Raw genomic sequence first — 16943 nt, 5'->3', positions numbered from 1 at the left:
CGCTCACAGTGTTCTATGCTTTAGGAGCAGTCAGAAACCACTTGGAGCAGCAGTGTGTATGTAACTGGGCCTTTCCTGTTTGGATAGATTTAGTTAACAATGGTTACTGGGGACACCCCACTGTGCCCCTGCGGTTTCTCCATGCGCAAAGGCTCCAAAACAGCCCAGGAGGAGGGGGAGGAAGGCCCTTGTTTAAAACTTTTTAGCTCCATGATTAGGGTACTGACCTGGGTTGTGGGAGGACTCCTGGTTCCAGTCTTTTCTCTGCCTGATGAGAAGAAGGGATCTGATCAGTGATCTGCCACCACTGGACTATAGAGCAATTCTCACGTTTTCTTTGGCCTCATTGATGTTACATTATTGAATTAAAGTGGAACAACTTCAGTAGGAGAGGACCTCCCCCCACCAGAATATCCCATAGCCTGGTGGTTAGAGCTCTCACCTGAGCGGTAGCCGATCCCTTCTCCTCACTAGATAGAAGGAGGACTTGAACCTCTGTCTCCTAGGTGAGTGCCCTAACCACTGGGCTAAAGGGACAGCATCTTCTTGATTGCTCCCTGCAGGCGAATGCCTGTCTCCCCCAAGCTCACGGATCACTCTGGGGCTGAGGCACCTGGACACACAGAGAGCAGCGGCAGCAGTGCACATGCCCAGAGGGAACTTGTACAGCAAAAAGCTAGGTGCCGAGTGAGTTTAGGCACCTACAGGGTTGGGCGGCAGTTGAGTAGGGGTTTTGTGGATTGCAGCGGCTCCTAAAAATGGGATTTAGGCATCTAAATCTGCAGGTTAGGAGCCTAAAAAAGTCTGACTCTCTCTGCCCCACTTTCCCCCCCTCCCCGACCTCCCCACACACCAGGGACATCCCCACAGGAATAGAAACCTCAGCTGGGATACTTCTGTAAAATGCACCCTGTTCACTGGCTCCCATGAACCCAAGCTCTCTGCATTTCCTGCACTCAGAGCGTTGGTTTTTATGACTGGATCTCAACATCTCTCATGGAGTGTCTGCACTTTTCTACCAGCTTTAAAAAGCTGGCCTGTTGCTGGTTCCTAGGCAGTGGGGGAAGTTTTGCTTTTATTTCCTGGTTTTAATTAATAAAGTAGAATTTAGTTTGTCAAACTCCCGGAGTTGTCGGTGTTGGATAATGAGCAAAAATGGCCCTTAATAGAGTTGGCAGGTTCCTGGGAAGTCTCTTTGGTGCTTTATTTCCCCAGCCCTGGAACCCATCCACTGCAGACCCCCAGAACAGGAGCAGGGGATTGTTAACAGTTGCCCTGTAAATACAAATGTTGGGCTACCTGCTGCCTCCGTGGCTGGCTTTGCAGGCCCCAGATATGCCTTAGTGCATATTAGCTGGCTGTGGGGAAAGAGCTCTGAGGTAGGGAACGTGGGGACTCAGTGGAAAGCACTGGTCCTGATTGTCTCTCCAGGTTGTTGGGCTGAAGATGGAGGGTTTATGACAAAACACAGTGTTACATTAATGTTTGTTAATTACAAGGACAACATTTGAGATTTTACATCAACATGGGATATTTAGATAGAAAAATGTGCAAATGTTTTGTGAAAATATTAATAAATAGAAAAGGATTGAAATCTGGGTGGGGATTTTTATATAAAAATTCAATAACTGAGAAAAGGGAAAATATCTGATGGCTATTACAGTAACATTTGATTCTTGGAGAGAAGCACTAGAGACTGGAGAGGCTATCTCCGGATTAAATCATTGTAAAGAGCAGCAATATCAGAGCATTGATATCAGTATTACCTACACACACACACACAAAAGACTAAAGAATGTTATTAAGGTTGCTCAGGCAAGCACTCATAGCTGGGATGGGGCAGCATCGAGGGCAGTGATACTTCTGCCCCCTGGTACATATGCATTAATGCAGTCTAGTGCCAGGAACAGATTCTGCACTGTTCATTAATGCATGACCTTGCCTCACCCGGTCCTTTGGCCTGGAAGACCACTGCGCTCCCCAGAGTAGGATTCTTAAATTAAGAATAAATGCCCCCCTCTCCCCTGTGTCACCCACTCTTCTCCTCTCCCTGTTATTTCCCTAGCTCCCTGTCTCTCTCCTCTTGAGCTGGGAGACTGGGTCCTCTCTCCTCCTGGAGCTGGATCAGCTCTTGCAGGAGCTCAGGGGAGCAGAGCCCCGGGGTGTCAGTGAGGGCAGCAGCACAGCGATTTTATATACACAGAGAACATGAAACAATGGGTGTTACCATACAGACTGTAACGAGAGTGATCAGGTAAGGTGAGCTATTATGAAACCCATTGTTTCATGTTCTCTATGTATATAAAATCTCCCCACTGTATTTTCCACTACATGCATCCGATGAAGTGAGCTGTAGCTCACAAAAGCTTATGCTCAAATAAATTTGTTAGTCTCTAAGGTGCCACAAGTACTCCTGTTCTTTTTGCGGATACAGACTAACAAGGCTGCTACTCTGAAACGTGTCATTATATCCGCGGTTTACAGTTTGGTTCAATGGCTCTCAGCACCCTGACTGTACAAATTGTTCCAACACCCCTGGAGAGGAGGGGCCGCTGGTGTAGAGTCACTTCCCTGCCCGGCCCCAGCCCTTTCCCCCGGGTCTCTCCCCGCACCTGCAGGCTCCGGCTCAGCCTGGGTGGGGTTCATACATCCCAAAAGAAGCAGCAGCAAATAAAGCTGAGCCGATGCTCTGCTGATCCATTGACACTAACCAGAGCCCTTTAGTGGCCATAGAGATGCTGCTGTGCAGCTGTTAACACAGCTGAGATTGTTTCTCAGCTGCATTCAGTTCATTCATTGCTGTCACTAGTAGGGTGACCAGCTGTCCCATTTTTTGGGACTTTTTCTTATATAGGCACCTATTACCCCCCACCCCCGTCCCGTTTTTTCACAGTTGCTATGTGGTCATCCTAGTCACTAGGGCTCTTTGTTAATTAGTGCTAAGGCTGAGGAGGCTGCTTGTGCTCAGGATATTGGGGGTTGAGTTTCCTGGCTCAGACGCTGCTGTGTCCTCCATTGGGATCTGGGCTCCCCCAGGGTAGCTGTTTCAGGGACAGACCTTCATTAACGCTTCCTCTGTGCCCAGCCCAGGTGGGAACTTTCCCCTGGGGCAGCCCCGGGCTCTGCCAACACCAGCCCCTGAGCCGGAGCCTGCAGGTGAGGGGAGAGACCCCGGGGCAAAGGGCTGGGGCCGGGCAGGAAAGTGACTCTGCATAAACCGCAGGAGCACCATTAAGGGGACGGGGGTTTCCTTCTCCCTAAGCCTCCCCCACAAAACTGCTCACTTTTATTTTCAGTGTAACAGTCAGTGCTTCCCTTAGACATTTCAGTTGCTCCTGATGGAAATCAGAGGAAGATATTGGCCACACCTCTGCTTCTCACTCAGCAAATAAAATGTTTTCTTTCTAGAATTAGTCTTTGTACCCTGGGAATTTTTTTTTCTTAATAACATCTAAGATGTAGTGTCATATTATATTTTCATTAGGAACAGTTAAGAATCATCTGGTTGGGTCACTGTAGATACATACTCAGGATTTCTATATTACCTTATAAAACTGAACATTTTCCAGAGGTTAAAACAGGCTTTAAGCTCAGTAAATGCAAGATCAATTTTTAAGTTCATTTTTATGTTTTGAATCTTTACATCTTTAGTACCTTGAACTGGAGTGTGTTTTCATTTGTGCTGGAGAAATATCAAATGCATTGTTTAAATAGATTACAATGTTAAGACTTTATTTCTTATTATTGAGTAACATAATTGGAAAAGAAAACAGGTTGCCATTGGAAAAAGGTGATAATATTTTATCTACTGGAAATACACCTTCAGATGTATTACAGCTGATAGGAAATCTATGTTTGCCAATCTATTGTAATATTTTCTTTCCAATGATCACTTTAAAAGCTTTTTGGCTTTTCCTTTTTTTTTAAGCTAGTGCCAAAATGAATTTCTTCTCTAGTTTGTTAGTTATTCCATGTTTCAGAAGAATGTTTGAGGGGAAACTCAACTACTTTAGACTTCATAATTTTTTTATGAGAAATGAGATACAAATTAAGACTGCATATATTTGCTTGAGTATAGTTTTCCAAATGGTAATATAATTAAAATTAAAAAGTATGTGGGTGTTTGAGGGTGATTGGTGTGATGTTGTAAGGACAATGATATTGAGCAAATATTCAGCATGAATTTTATTTACCCATTAAAGTTATTAGTTTTTGTATTAAGGCTCCAAAACTGATAGAGGAAAGTAAAAGAAAAGTAACACACCCTGGAAAACATAATCCCACCTACACAAAAACAAAATTATGGGGTCCAAATTAGCTGTTACCACTCAAGAAAGAGATGTTGGAGTCATTGTGGATAGTTCTCTGAACACATCCACACAATGCGCAGCAGCCATCAAAAAAGCTAACAGAATGTTGGGAATCATTAAGAAGGAGATAGATAATAAGACAGCAAATATGATATTGCCTCTCTATAAATCCAGGGTACGCCCACATCTTGAATACTGCATGCAGATGTGGTCGCCCCCTCTGAAAAAAGATATATTGGAATTGGAAAATGTTCAGATAAGAGCAACAAAAATGATTAAGGGTATGGAACAGCTTCCATACGAGGAGAGATTAATGAGACTGGGACTTTTCAGCTCGGAAAAGAGACGACTAAGGGGGGATAGGAGAGAGGTCTATAAAACGTTGACTGGGAGCAGAGTAAGTAAATAAGGAAATCGTATTTATTTCTTCTCATCACACAAGAACTAGGGGTCACCCAATGAAATTACTGGGCAGCAGGTTTAAAACAAACAAAAGGAAGTATTTCTTCACACAAAGCATAGTCAGCCCATGGGACTAGTTGCCAGGAGATATTGTCAAGGCCAAAAACTATAATAGGGTTCAAAAAAGACCTAGATCAGATCATGGAGGATGGGTCCATCAATGGCTATTAGCCAGGATGGGCAGGGTTGGTGTCCCCAGCCTGTTTGCCAGAAGCTGGGAGTGGACAACCTGGGATGGATCACTCAATGATCGCCTGTTCTGTTCGTTCCCTCTGAAGCACCTGGCACTGGCGGAAGACAGGATACTGGGCTAGATGGACCTTTGGTCTCACCCAGTATGGCCGTTCTTATGAAACCTCAAGGCTTGGGATTGGGAATATTTTACTGCATTATCTCCTGATTGTTCTAAACTTACATATAAAATTAAAATATGGCTTTAACTGGTGTTTGTATATATATTTTTCTTTATATAGGAATCAGATACAGTGCTCCTGTCAGGTAATTTCTAGGCTATCATCTGCCAAAAGAAATAGAGTTTTCAGGTGCCTAAGTAGCTCCTGGAATCATGGTTAAAGTTCCTCTCCCCCTCACCCCCCCCCCATTCTGAAATGGCATCACTGACAATGACAGTAAATTTGTAGGTCCATTTATCACAACAGTTACCACAGAGGGAGCAAGAGCATCAGAGAAACCACTAGGAACCTGGGAGCGGGAGCAGGCATTTGGTGGGAAACGATGACCTGGGATGGAGGACATCTGAGAGCCTGCAGCTGTTGTGTCCATGGGGAAATGTCACAATTCTGCCTGGGAGTCACTGGATCCCGCACTGAGCTAGGCACGGAGCAGGAAGAGGGAAGAGACACTGGAGATGCTGCCAGGGAGGAAACGGGTTGCTCCCCATCTGGAAACATTCATGTATCCAGCCTCCCAGTGACCAGCTGCTCCAGTTCTAAGCAACTGCTGGGGCTCACGCCCAGCCAGGGCTCCTGGATTCTGAGGTGGTTTATCCCCTGCACTGATTAAACCTGTCGGACAAGGGAAGGGAAGAAACAGAGACTGAACCCAGAGTCACTCAGAGCCACAAGAACAAAGACGTGGAGGAGCCCAGATCCCCTTTTAAAACCAGATGCACAGAGACATCAGCAAAAGGGCTGGATTTGGGGGCATGAGCAATTCCAGCTGAGGGGCAGTGCATAAGGGAGGAACTGACCCAGTTTGGGACACCTGGCCCACCATCCCTAGAGCTCAAGAACACAGGAAACTTGTGGGACACCCACAGTGATGGGAGAATCACAGCCAACATTTTATTAGCATTTCTTTGAAAAACCAGAAACCAACAGAGGTAAAAACGTCAACAAGAAAAAGACTTTCCTGAAACCCACATTTCCAGAAACACAAGACCCTCTCATCTCCCTGACCATCCAGAAAATGGAGAAAAATCCTCCCAGGGCAGTTCCTTCAGGAATAACCCCAGCATGTGACAACATGAACAGAGCCTCTGCATGGAGACAGGGACAAAGGAATCCAGCTAAAACTTTCCCTTTGGCTTACTAAAAGAGTCTCCCACCAGGGAAAGCCAGGAAAGGAGAAGGGCTGCTGGTAGAAGGTCACAAATGTAACCATTAGCAGAGCTGGGAATGGAATGCAGGACTGCAGATTCATAGGTTTCACTGTCCTTCCTACTCTAACCCATTAGACTTACTCCTGGGGGAATTCTGTGCCATTGGACAATGCAGAATTTTGCAGAAAGTAATATGCACGCAGAATTTCCTTTCCCCCACAGAAATGGGTTGCAGAGCTGCTGGTCATCACTAGGGGCTGCTGGACCCAGTAGAGCCGAGACAACACCGCTGGGCGGGGGGAGGAGGGAGCTGGAGGGTTCCTGGCAGCTGTAATTCCCAGCATGCCCTGAGGGAAGGAGGCGGTGGAGTGCAGTAACCGCCACACAAGCCTGGGACCCAGCATCAGGCTTATCCCTGGGCTTTGTGAGGGGGGGAAAGGGGCAGGTGCCTGGGCTGGGGGGGCACGGCTGGGCTCTGGGGGGGAAGAGATGCAGGTATCTGGGCCGGGGGGACCCTGTGGCTGGGTCCTGGTGGGCTGGGGAGGGCCTGCAGCTGGGCTCTGGAGAGGTAGGCAGGTTAGGTGTATGGGCTGGGGAGGCACATCTGGGCTCTGGAGGGGAGGGGTTGGGGGTGTCTGGCCCCCCGGCTGGGCTCTGGGGGATGGAGGGGGCAGAGAAACAGGAACTGGGTTGTCATAACGGTTTCTTTAACTCTCTACTCCTGGGGGAAATTTTGTGTATGTCTGTATTGCTACAGACATACTTGCTGACAGGTATTTTGAAATAAATTACTAAAATAATTGAAACTGGCATGATTATGTAGTTTTATTTGGACCAATAAAATTTGCAGAATTTTAAAATATTGTGCACAGAATTTTTATTTTTTTGGCATTTAATTTTTTGGTGCAGAATTCCCCCAGGAGTAATTAGACCCTACTCCCCACCCAGAGTCCTGATTCCTAAACTCCCTGCTTTCACTATTACACCATACTGCCTGCACAGCAACCGTGCAATATCCCAAAGGTCTCACCTCCTCAGGAAACTCCCCATGAATTCCCAATCTCCAGCCCACCTCACTGCTGTAGAGATAGCCAGTACACTGAGCCCTGTTCTGAAATCCTGTCACTTCAGACCAGCAGCTCTCACTGCTTTATAACTACAGACCCACAGGCCCCCTTCACTGCTTCCCTGAATAACGTCCCTCTCCCTCTGTCCCAAGGGGCAGAGATGAGTCAGACACAAACTGCGACCAGGGATTTTTACCTCTTCTCTGTACTGTAAAGTGTGTGTGTAACCCACAGAAGTGTCACCCAACTCATCCCATTACCTGCTCCCTCCGACCATGAAACGACCAGCTCCTCAGTACCAAGAGTTCCCTCGTCCCTGGCCAACACCAATCATCCCCCACTGAAATCAAAATGATCCACTTGCCTTCTACTCCTATCCAGACCCTCCACATTTACACTTTGCTGCAGGAGGACGCAGACCCATTTGCCCCCAGCGAGAGCTCCCACCACCTTCTATCCTGTGTGCAGTTTCTGGTGGGATATTTGAGAACCTTTGCCTTGTAGCTTTTCCTACAGACAGAACACACATAAGGTCTCCCTAGAGTGTCAGTTCTCTGATGTTTAATAGGGACTGAGCTGTAACTGAAGCTTTACCCACAGTCAAGGCAACTATAGGGTCTCTCTCCCATGTGCACTTTCTGATGTGTAATGAGATGTGAGCTACGACTGAAGCTTTTCCCACACTTGGGGCATTTATAGGGTCTCTCTCCAGTATGTACTCTCTGATGTGCAATGAGGTTTGAGCTACCACTGAAGCTCTTCCCACAGTTGAGGCATCTATAGGGTCTCTGTCCTGTATGGACATTCAGATGTGCTATGAGGTGTGAGCTACAACTGAAGCTTTTCCCACATTCAAGACATTTATAGGGTCTCTCCCCGGTATGGACTCTCTCATGTGTAATGAGGTGTGAGCTACAACTGAAGCTTGTCCCACAGTCGAGGCATTTATAGGGTCTCTCTCCCGTATGGACTCTCTGATGTGCAATAAGATGTGAGCTACAACTGAAGCTTTTCCCACACTCGGGGCATTTATAGGGTCTCTCTCCCGTATGGACACTCTGATGTACAATGAGATTTGAGCTGCGGCTGAAGCTTTTCCCACACTCGGGGCATTTATAGGGTCTCTCTCCCGTATGGACGCTCTGATGTGCAATGAGGTTTGAGCTGCGGCTGAAGCTTTTCCCACATTCTGGGCATTTATAGGGTCTCTCTCCTGTATGGACTCTCTGATGCGCAATGAGGTTTGAGCTACGACTGAAGCTTTTCCCACACTCGAAGCATTTATAGATTTTCTCTCCCTTGTGGATTCTTCGATGTACAATCAGGTGTGGACTCTCACTGAAATTTTTCCTGCATCCAGCATCTTCATGCGGTTTTTCTTCAGCGCAGATCCTTGGGCGGATCACAGTTTCATTCAGGTTATTCAGACTTCCATCTCGGAGAGAGGATTTATTCTGTCTCTCCCCTTGGTGGTCTCCCTGCAGCCTCTCTGATCTGGGCTGACCCTCACAGGTATCCCCTTGCACCAGACTCTGGGAAACATCACCTTCAGATATTCCCAGTAAGGTCCCCTGTGGTTCTACTTGCTCAGCATCTTTCTGTTCAGGATTCTTCTCCTCATTCTCACCCACCAACCCCTCACCTGCTAGGACAGAGAGAGAATCCAGACATGAGTCCTTCCCTGTGTCGAGGAGAAAGGGAAGCTAAGGAAGGGGAATGGCTAAGGGGTGGAACAAACAGGAATATCTCTTGGGGAGACAGGAAAGACAGGAGCCATGAGTGACATCTGCTGTGAGGACACAGTACCTGCTGGGGATAATCCAGACCCAGGTGAAGTGAGCAGAAAGCGAGAAACTTGTAGGCCCTTTGTGGGAATCCCAGCTGGTTGTGCCAATAATGAGTGGATTGTGAATCCATATAATTAATTTCTCACCTGGGGTGGGGTTTCTCGGGATCTCCCTTTCCACACAGGCCTGTAGCTCTGTGACCCACAGTTCTTCCCCTTGTTCCAGCTGGGAGATCACCTCAGGTTTGGGAATGGGAAATCCTGCTCCAGGGAAAGAAAAGAGGTAAAACCAGGGTCTTACAGTTACTCGGAGACACAGATGTTTCCAGATGTGCTGTGCTGGGTGGGAGGGTGCCCTTGAATAAAACCAACAGATGGGGAAATGTTCCTGGAGACCATTCGAGCAGATCGGATGGTTCCTGGGAGATGTGCCGTTTCTTCTGCAGGGGATTCAAGGATCTCCACATTAGGGGATTTTAAGAATCTTGCATAGAACAAAACTTCATTCAACCTCTTACCCCTTTGAAACCCTGCTGAGACGAGAGCCCTTTCCAGGCACAGTGCCAGTCCTGGGAAGAGGAGGACACACAATCCCAGAATGTGAGAATGAGCCCATATTTAAAAAGACAAGAGGAACACACCACCCACACTCTCCCTTTGATGGGGATGGATTAATATCTCCACACTGTCTCCGAATTACCTCTTCCCTGGAAGGGGTATGGAGGTGACAGGCTGTCTCTCAAGCATTCTGGGGACTATGGGATTGATCCCCCTGAAATCTAGGGGACCAGGAAAGAACTCTGAGTAGAAGCCAATTTTGGTTAATTAGAGATCCCCCTACTTCTAATGCCTGAGGGGACAGAATTTCTTACCCAGCGAGGTCATGTTCTCATAATTCTCCTGCATCACATCCATGTAGAGGTTTCTCTGAAGTGGGTCCAGCAGAGCCCACTCCTCCTCCGTGAAATACACAGCCACCTCCTCGAAGGTCACCTGCCCGTGAAACAGCCAGAGTCCCCCACTCAGAACCTGTTCCCCCAGTCACAATGCCCCCAGCTCAGTCTCAGGCCTTGTGATGCGGGGTGCTCCCCACACTGGCCCTGGAAGAACTGAATTGGGCTAGCTGGGCCCAATCAGCTAATTAGGCTGCAAACAGCAGAACTTTAGGCTAGAGGCTGCTAATTAGAGAGAGGCTCACCTATGCAGGGACAGGCGGGGCCTATATAAGCCAGGAAGCTGGCTACAGACAGGGCAGCAGAAAGGCAGGCTGCAGTCATGCCCTGGGAGGAGGGAGCTTGGCTTTGCAAACCCAGTGAAAGGGGAGAACCAGAGAGGGTGGCAAGGCTCAGGGGAAAAGTAGCGAGGTATGGGGTAGGCCAGATATTGGCTGCGGATTAGAGGGCCCTTGAGCCAGGACCCAGAGTAGGTGGGGGGGCCCCGAGTCCCCCTACCAGCCACTGATGAAGTGGCACTGGTGGGGCAGTGAGAATGCCTGAGCCCCAGATTGTCAAGAGGGACTTCGATAGCCTGGATGGAAGGGGGGGAACACGTATGGTGACCCGGCCCAAGGGCTGAGTCATGAAGAGGAAACTGCAGTTCCAGGGGTGAGAGGGGTCCACAAGATGATGGGAGAGACACTGCTAGAGTGCAGCACCTGTCAGGAGCTAATCCCCAGAGCCACCAGGAGGAGGTGCCATGTGCAGTGGTCAACCATGTGATGGGTAAGGCTGGTAAATCTCCCTGATTTCTCTGGGGAAGAAGGGTAAAATTTCTCAAATTGTTCATTAAAAACCTACACTGTTTCTGTGGTGAAACTGTGATGCCCAGTGCTGTTGACTCCAGTGATTTCATCACAGGTCTCACAATATTTAGTTGAGAGTTATAAAATTATCCCATGATCTCACAATTCCTAGCACAGAACATAAGAACAGTCATACTGCGTCAGACCAAAGGTCCATCTAGCCCAGTATCCTGTCTTCCAACAGTGGCCAATGCCAGGTGCTTCAGAGGGAATGAACGGAACAGATAATCATGACGTGATCCATTCCCTGTCGCCCATTCCCAACTTCTGGCAAACAGAGGCTAGGAACACCATCCCTACCATTCCTGGCTAATAGTCATTGATCGACCGATCCTTCATGAATGTATCTAGTTCTTTTTTGAACCCTGTCATACTCTTGGCCATCACAATATCCTCTGGCAATTAGTTCCACAGGTTGACAGTACTTGCACTGTCCCCTGTTCGACATGGCTGCCATCTCCCATCACTTTCAGGAGGTCTGAAATCAAAATGGCCACCATTTCCCTACACATTTGGCATGTAGAAGTGAGGCTTCCCCTAATAAAGATGGCCACCACCTCCCATGGTTTTCTTTGAAACAGGAGCCATGCTCTCCGCAGGGAATATGGCTGCAGCTCTGTGCTTGGGAAACTGGATAGGAAACTGAATAGAAAAGGGAATGTGGGGAGTTAGAGGCAGAGTGGTGGTGGTAAAGGGAATGAGTGGGGAAGGCATGAGAGACGGAGGGGGGTAAAGTGTGGGTGTGGGGCGGATGGTGGGAGGGTGCTGTGTAATGTGGGGAGTGGGGTAAGGCGGATACAGGGTAAGTGTCAGGAGCTAGAGGGAGGCCGAGCGGAGTGCAGGGTGATTTGTGGGGGGCAGATTGACATTAAGGGGGTTCAGGAAGATGTGTGGGCTTGGTAGGGAAGATGGAGTGGAGGGGAAGTGGGGTGCAGGGGGAGCTTTAGGAGGCTTCAGGGGAAGGTGTGTGTTGTAGAAAGGAGAGGGAAGAGGTGCAGGAAGGAGTGTAAGGGGACTTAGGGTGGGCAGAGGCCTGTGGGGAAATAGCAGCTGTGAGAGGTATGAGACTGTGAAGGGAAAAAGAGGTGAATATAGGAGGTGGGGCAAGTTTGCAAGAGACTACCTGGGACAGAGAGAAGATATGGGTGCTGGGTAAGCAAGGGAGGTGGAGAGGGACACAAGGGCAGCTTCCCCTTCCCAGGGGGTTGAATCCCTCTGTCAGTGAGTAGTGTGGGGCTTCAGTTTTGCGTGTGCTGTGTTGCAGGTTGAGATTCCTCCTGCAGTGACACACACACACACACATTCGGGGGATGAAATTCCCCCCTACAAACTCAGACACCGGAAGGGAAATGTAAGTCCTTCCAACTTTCCTGCCGGAGGGGGAAGCGAGGCTCGACGTACCACTCAAAGGGATTTCTCCCTGTGTCTGTGATGCGATATCTGTTGGACACTGCAGCCGATCCATTCCAAAATTCAGGGAATGTGCTAGGGATCCACTGGCAGCATCCTGCTGATTGGGTGAAAATGAAAACCAGAAAAGCCTGATTTAGAGACCAAATCCAGCTGCAGGCAGAGGAATCCCTCTGGTGCTCCCTGCCGCTGTGTGCACATCACGGGCAGTGGCTGAGCTGGCTGCATGGCGAGATCGTACAGCCTGGACTGTACCAGACATAACACAGCCTTAGAGGATGGCTTTTGGGTGGGACCTGCAGGGGGAGGCGCGGGGTTGCGGGGGAAGCAGAAGGCACTGCGGGGATGGAGGGGAGGGGAACCAGTGGGGGGAAGGAGTGAAAGTGGAGGAGTGACGGGGAGGGTGTGGGGGAGGAATGAGGAGGGAAGATGGGGAAGTGGAGGGGACAGCAGGGGTGTGGAGTGTGGCGGGGAGAGCGGAGGGAGTAGAACACAGCCTGTTTCTAATGAGCCCCAGGTTTAATCAGCTCACCCTCTGCAAACATGGACTCTGGAAGGATAAGACCCGTGTGGGGGGAGGGGAGTACTAAAGTGAGTTCGGGGGGAGGGGGTGAACTTCTGGGGTCAGGTGGGAAGGGGATGGGGGAAGAGTAGAGAGTAAATGGAGGGCAAAGGACAAAGCAGGTCTGAGTGCCGGGCTGGGAGCTCTGTAACTCCCATGACCCCCATCTCTGCCTCCGAATCCCTCCTACCTTTCCGACACATCCCCTCCCCACACACCACATTGCAGCCTACAGAGGAATCGCTCTGCTACCTCCTGCTGGGTTCGGGACTTGGGGGCCAGGAGTGGGACCTTTGGGCATAGGCGTAGTTTGACTTCTATCTGGGGGGGCTTGGGCCAGCTCCGCACAGCGGGATCCAGGGAGGGAGCGCCACCTCCACCCCCGACTCACCTCAGCAGGCCACCCACCTGTCTGGGGCTGTGTGCCGGTGGCTGCTCCCCGAGGGCTCTGCCGGCCCCAGAGCTGGGTCCCCGCCTGGGCAGCTCTGACTGGCTGCGTGAGCAGTCAAATGGGGCTGGGAACAGAGGAGCAGCCACAACCCCGGGCACCAGCAGCAGACAGGGGAATGCCCTGGCCGCCTGCTCCAGGACACCAGCCAGAGCAGCAGCTGCCTGCACTGCCTGGCTCTGGCTTCCCACCTACAACCTGGCCAAGGGTCTGAGCCGGGCTGGGGGAGAGGAGGAGGTTGGGGGGCTGGCCCCAGGCCTGTCCCACTCTGGATAAGGCACTGAAATTTGGAGGGGCAACCGCCTTGTGCCCCCTTAAGTCTGTCCATGGGCTCAAGGTTTCTGCCTGCATCGGGGCTTCAGCTCCAGCACTTCCAGCTTCACTGCAGGAAGGGTTTCAGCCCTGCAGGGGGATGCTGCGGCTGAGGTCTTCAGCCCACGGGGGGCGGGTGCCAGGGCTCGGGGCACCAGGGGTTAGAGATGGGGCCCCATGATGCCCCCAAAAGGGCTCATGGACCCACAGGGAACAAGGACTCCCAGATGAGAACCACTGCTCTGAGTGTCCCTAGCCTCTGTTTGCCAGAAGCTGGGAATGGGCGACAGGGGATGGCTCACTTGATGATCACCTGTTCTGTTCATTCCCTATGGGGCACCTGGCTTTGGCCACTGACGGACGACAGGATACTGGGCTAGATGGAATTTGGTCTGACCCAGTCTGGCCGTTCTTATTCAAGCCCATCCCCTGACTTTCCAGGGACCTCATGGCTGCTGTGCAAGGGCAATGGGCCTCTGATATTGGCCCATCCAGGGTTTTGTGACCTCACACGGGGGAATATCCCCCAACCCCTGCTGGTAATGTCACTGGATTTCATGCCCCACATTCACAGAACCCAGAAGAAAGATTTCATTTCCTGTTCTCCTTCTGTTTTTCTTTCCCTGCCCCCTGCCCCCAAATTCTGTCCAGACCAAACCCACCATCTCCTACCTGAGCTTGTTCCACTTCAGCCATTTCCTTGCCCTGTCCCCTGGGAGGATGGGGCAATCTGGATCAAAACACGGGCGTTATTCTGCAGCCTGTCAGGGCGAGATGGGCAATGGGGGAGGTCTCAGAAGGGGCTTTGGTTCATTTCACACCCCAATACCACCCCCACCCCCAGCCTCTTTCCCTGCAGACAGAGGATCTAGACTCTGCCAGGCTTGGCAAACACTTGGTCACTTTATTACTCGCTTGAGCCAGGATCAGCCTTTGAATTTACACCCACAGTTCTGCACCCACCGTTATTTTCCAGCCACTCCTCTCCCCCTCTGAGTGTGCAAAGGGCATCCGTGTGCACCCAGGACACTGCCCTGGCTGGGGGCACATTCGGGGGCTAATTTATAGGCACGTGTCACTGTTTTACCCCTTTCATTGCTGGGTTTGGGGCAGTGCCCCTTTTCTGTGGGAAACCAACTAACCCAACACCCCGCCACAGCCCTGCCCTTCTCTAGGGCTTTCCCTCGGGGGCTCTCAAAGGGCTTCACCCCATTCACCCCCTAACCCCTGCGCAGTGGGTCCGGCTCAGGCCCAGCCCAGGGACAGACCCAGAGACCCTGCCCGAGGGGGACAGACAGCGGGGACCCAGCCCCCTGTGCCCCTGGCTGGCGCTTTTCTCCAGGACCCCAGAGATCTCCCAGCGCTGTTTCCTCTCCCGGCCCCAGCGCGGTCCCCCGGGTCTCTGCATCCCCTGCAGGCTCCGGCTCGGGAGCTGGGGCGAGAAGAGCCCGGGGCTGCCCCAGGGGCTGGGCACAGAGCGGGGTTAATGCAGGTCTCTCCCCGGCACAGACCCCGCTGCAGCCGCTGCTCGGTCCCGCTCCCGGCTCCCAGACAATGGAGGGGGCAGCGGCAGCGTCTGACCCGGGAAGCTCCGACCCCGAGCAGAGCGAGAGGCAGCGAGCCCAGCCTCCGTCCCCGAGCAGCCTCCGGAGCCCCCTGGTGGCCCCGGCTAATGAAACCCGCTGCCCGCGGGCTGGGAAGGTGGCCCGAGTCTCCGAGCGAGGGCTGCCGCCCGGATGGTGCCCGGGGGACAGGAAGGGGCTGGATCAGCCGAGCGCTGCTGTATCCGGGGTGGAAGGGGGAGAGTTCAGGGCTGCGAACGGCTTCTGCGCTGCAAAAAGTGAATGAAAATTAGAGTAACGCTGCTCCCCAGCGGGGTGTGTGCGGGGAGAGCCCTGCATTACCCCCCTCTGTGCCCAGCCGGGGGGACTTTCTGCGGGGGCTGGACCCAGCCCCGGGCTCTGCCGACACCAGCCCCTGAGCCGGAGCCTGCAGGTGAGGGGAGAGACCCCGGGGAAAGGGCTGGGGCCGGGCAGGAAAGTGACTCTCTGATCTCACAGGCCCTGGGAACCTGCTGCCTTGTGAATGTGCCTGCAGCAGGCATCTGATCTGCCTTAACAGAAATGAAGCCCCTGCCCTCAGGTCCTGTCAGGATTTGCCCCAGGGGCCAGAGCAGGAGGAAGAGGTAACGGGGCTGCAGAGGGACCGTGAAGGGGCCCTAGGGGGGGTTGCCCTTTGTCTCTCTGAGGAAGTGAAGTTATCAGGAAGGCGAAGGTTGGCAGATTGAACCAGCTCTGCCCAGTTAGGGAAATAGAGAGACAAGGTGGGTGAGGTAATAGCTTTTATTGGACCAACTTCTGTTGATGAGAGAGACAAACTTTGGAGCTACAGGGTGCTCTTCATCAGCTATGGCTATAGCTACACTACCATTTATGTCGGTCACTCAAGGGTGTGAATAAGCCACCCACCTGAGTGACATAAGCAGGGCCGTCCCTAGGGGGGTGCGGGCCCTGGGACAACCCCTGCCCCTACTCCACCCTTTCCCCCAAGCCCCCACCCCGCCTCTTCCTGCCCCTGCCCCGCCTCTTTCCGGCTTCCACCCTCTGCCCCGAGCGATGTTAGGAGCCAGCGAGGTGGGCTGGAGTCGCTGCTGCCGCTTCCCGCCAGTGAGTATGGGTCTGACCCCTGCTGCCGGGGCCAGGCCCCCCCACTAAGCCGCCGGGCCCGCCTGGCCCTCCGCACCCTAACCCCTCCCCCCGGCCCGCCTAGCCTCCCCGCACAACACGCACGCAGAGCTGTCCCTGTGGGACCCCTCTAGAAACACACCCGCTCAATGAGGATTCCCTCTTTACAATTACATTATGGGATCTGTCAGTTAGCTAGTTTTTAATCCATTTAGTGCGCGCCATGTTGATTTGTATCAATCTAGTTTCTTTAATTTAAATGTCTTGCAGTATCAAGTCAAATGCCTTACAGAAAATCTATTACATCAGTGCTATTACCTTTATCAACCTAACTCGTAATCTCATTTAAAAAAAATCTAGTTTAACAATATCCAAGGGTATCTGGCTGGTGAATTCTTGCCCATATGCTCAGGGTTTAGCTGATCGCCATATTTGGGGTCGGGAAGGAATTTTCCTCCAGGGCAGATTGGAAGAGGCCCTGGAGGTTTTTCGCCTTCCTCTGTAGCATGGGGCACGGATCACTTGCTGGGGGATTCTCTG

The 16943-nt window shown here is 51.4% G+C and overlaps 2 protein-coding genes across 2 annotated transcripts in view; one reads left to right on the top strand and one right to left on the bottom strand.

Moving 5' to 3' along the window:
* The window catches only part of LOC141998864 (uncharacterized), a 62938-nt gene that overhangs the window by 25210 nt on the left and 20785 nt on the right, over positions 1–16943 (top strand). The window lies entirely within an intron of this gene.
* On the bottom strand, positions 6815–14955 carry LOC141998731 (uncharacterized). Its single transcript, XM_074971710.1, has 4 exons — positions 14392–14955; positions 10059–10179; positions 9334–9447; positions 6815–9045 (listed from the first exon to the last, which is right to left on the bottom strand). Exons 1-4 carry the CDS (start codon positions 14413–14415, stop codon positions 7991–7993), a joined length of 1314 nt encoding a protein of 437 aa, XP_074827811.1. The 5' UTR covers positions 14416–14955; the 3' UTR covers positions 6815–7990.

The sequence above is a fragment of the Natator depressus genome, chromosome 14 (genome assembly GCF_965152275.1).
Source record: "Natator depressus isolate rNatDep1 chromosome 14, rNatDep2.hap1, whole genome shotgun sequence".
NCBI lineage: Eukaryota > Metazoa > Chordata > Testudines > Cheloniidae > Natator > Natator depressus.
Note: the sequence above shows the minus strand (reverse complement) of the source record. Positions and strands in the feature narration are given on the sequence as shown.

Bases quoted from the DNA above. Each gene is read 5' to 3' on its own strand.
- LOC141998731 (XM_074971710.1), bottom strand. From the start codon at position 14,415: ATGGCTGAAGTGGAACAAGCTCAG. The intron at 10,180-14,391 runs GTAGGAGATGGT...TTTCACGGGCAG, and splicing joins CTGAAGTGGAACAAGCTCAG to GTGACCTTCGAGGAGGTGGC. The intron at 9,448-10,058 runs GTAAGAAATTCT...TCCCTGGAGCAG, and splicing joins TGAGAACATGACCTCGCTGG to GATTTCCCATTCCCAAACCT.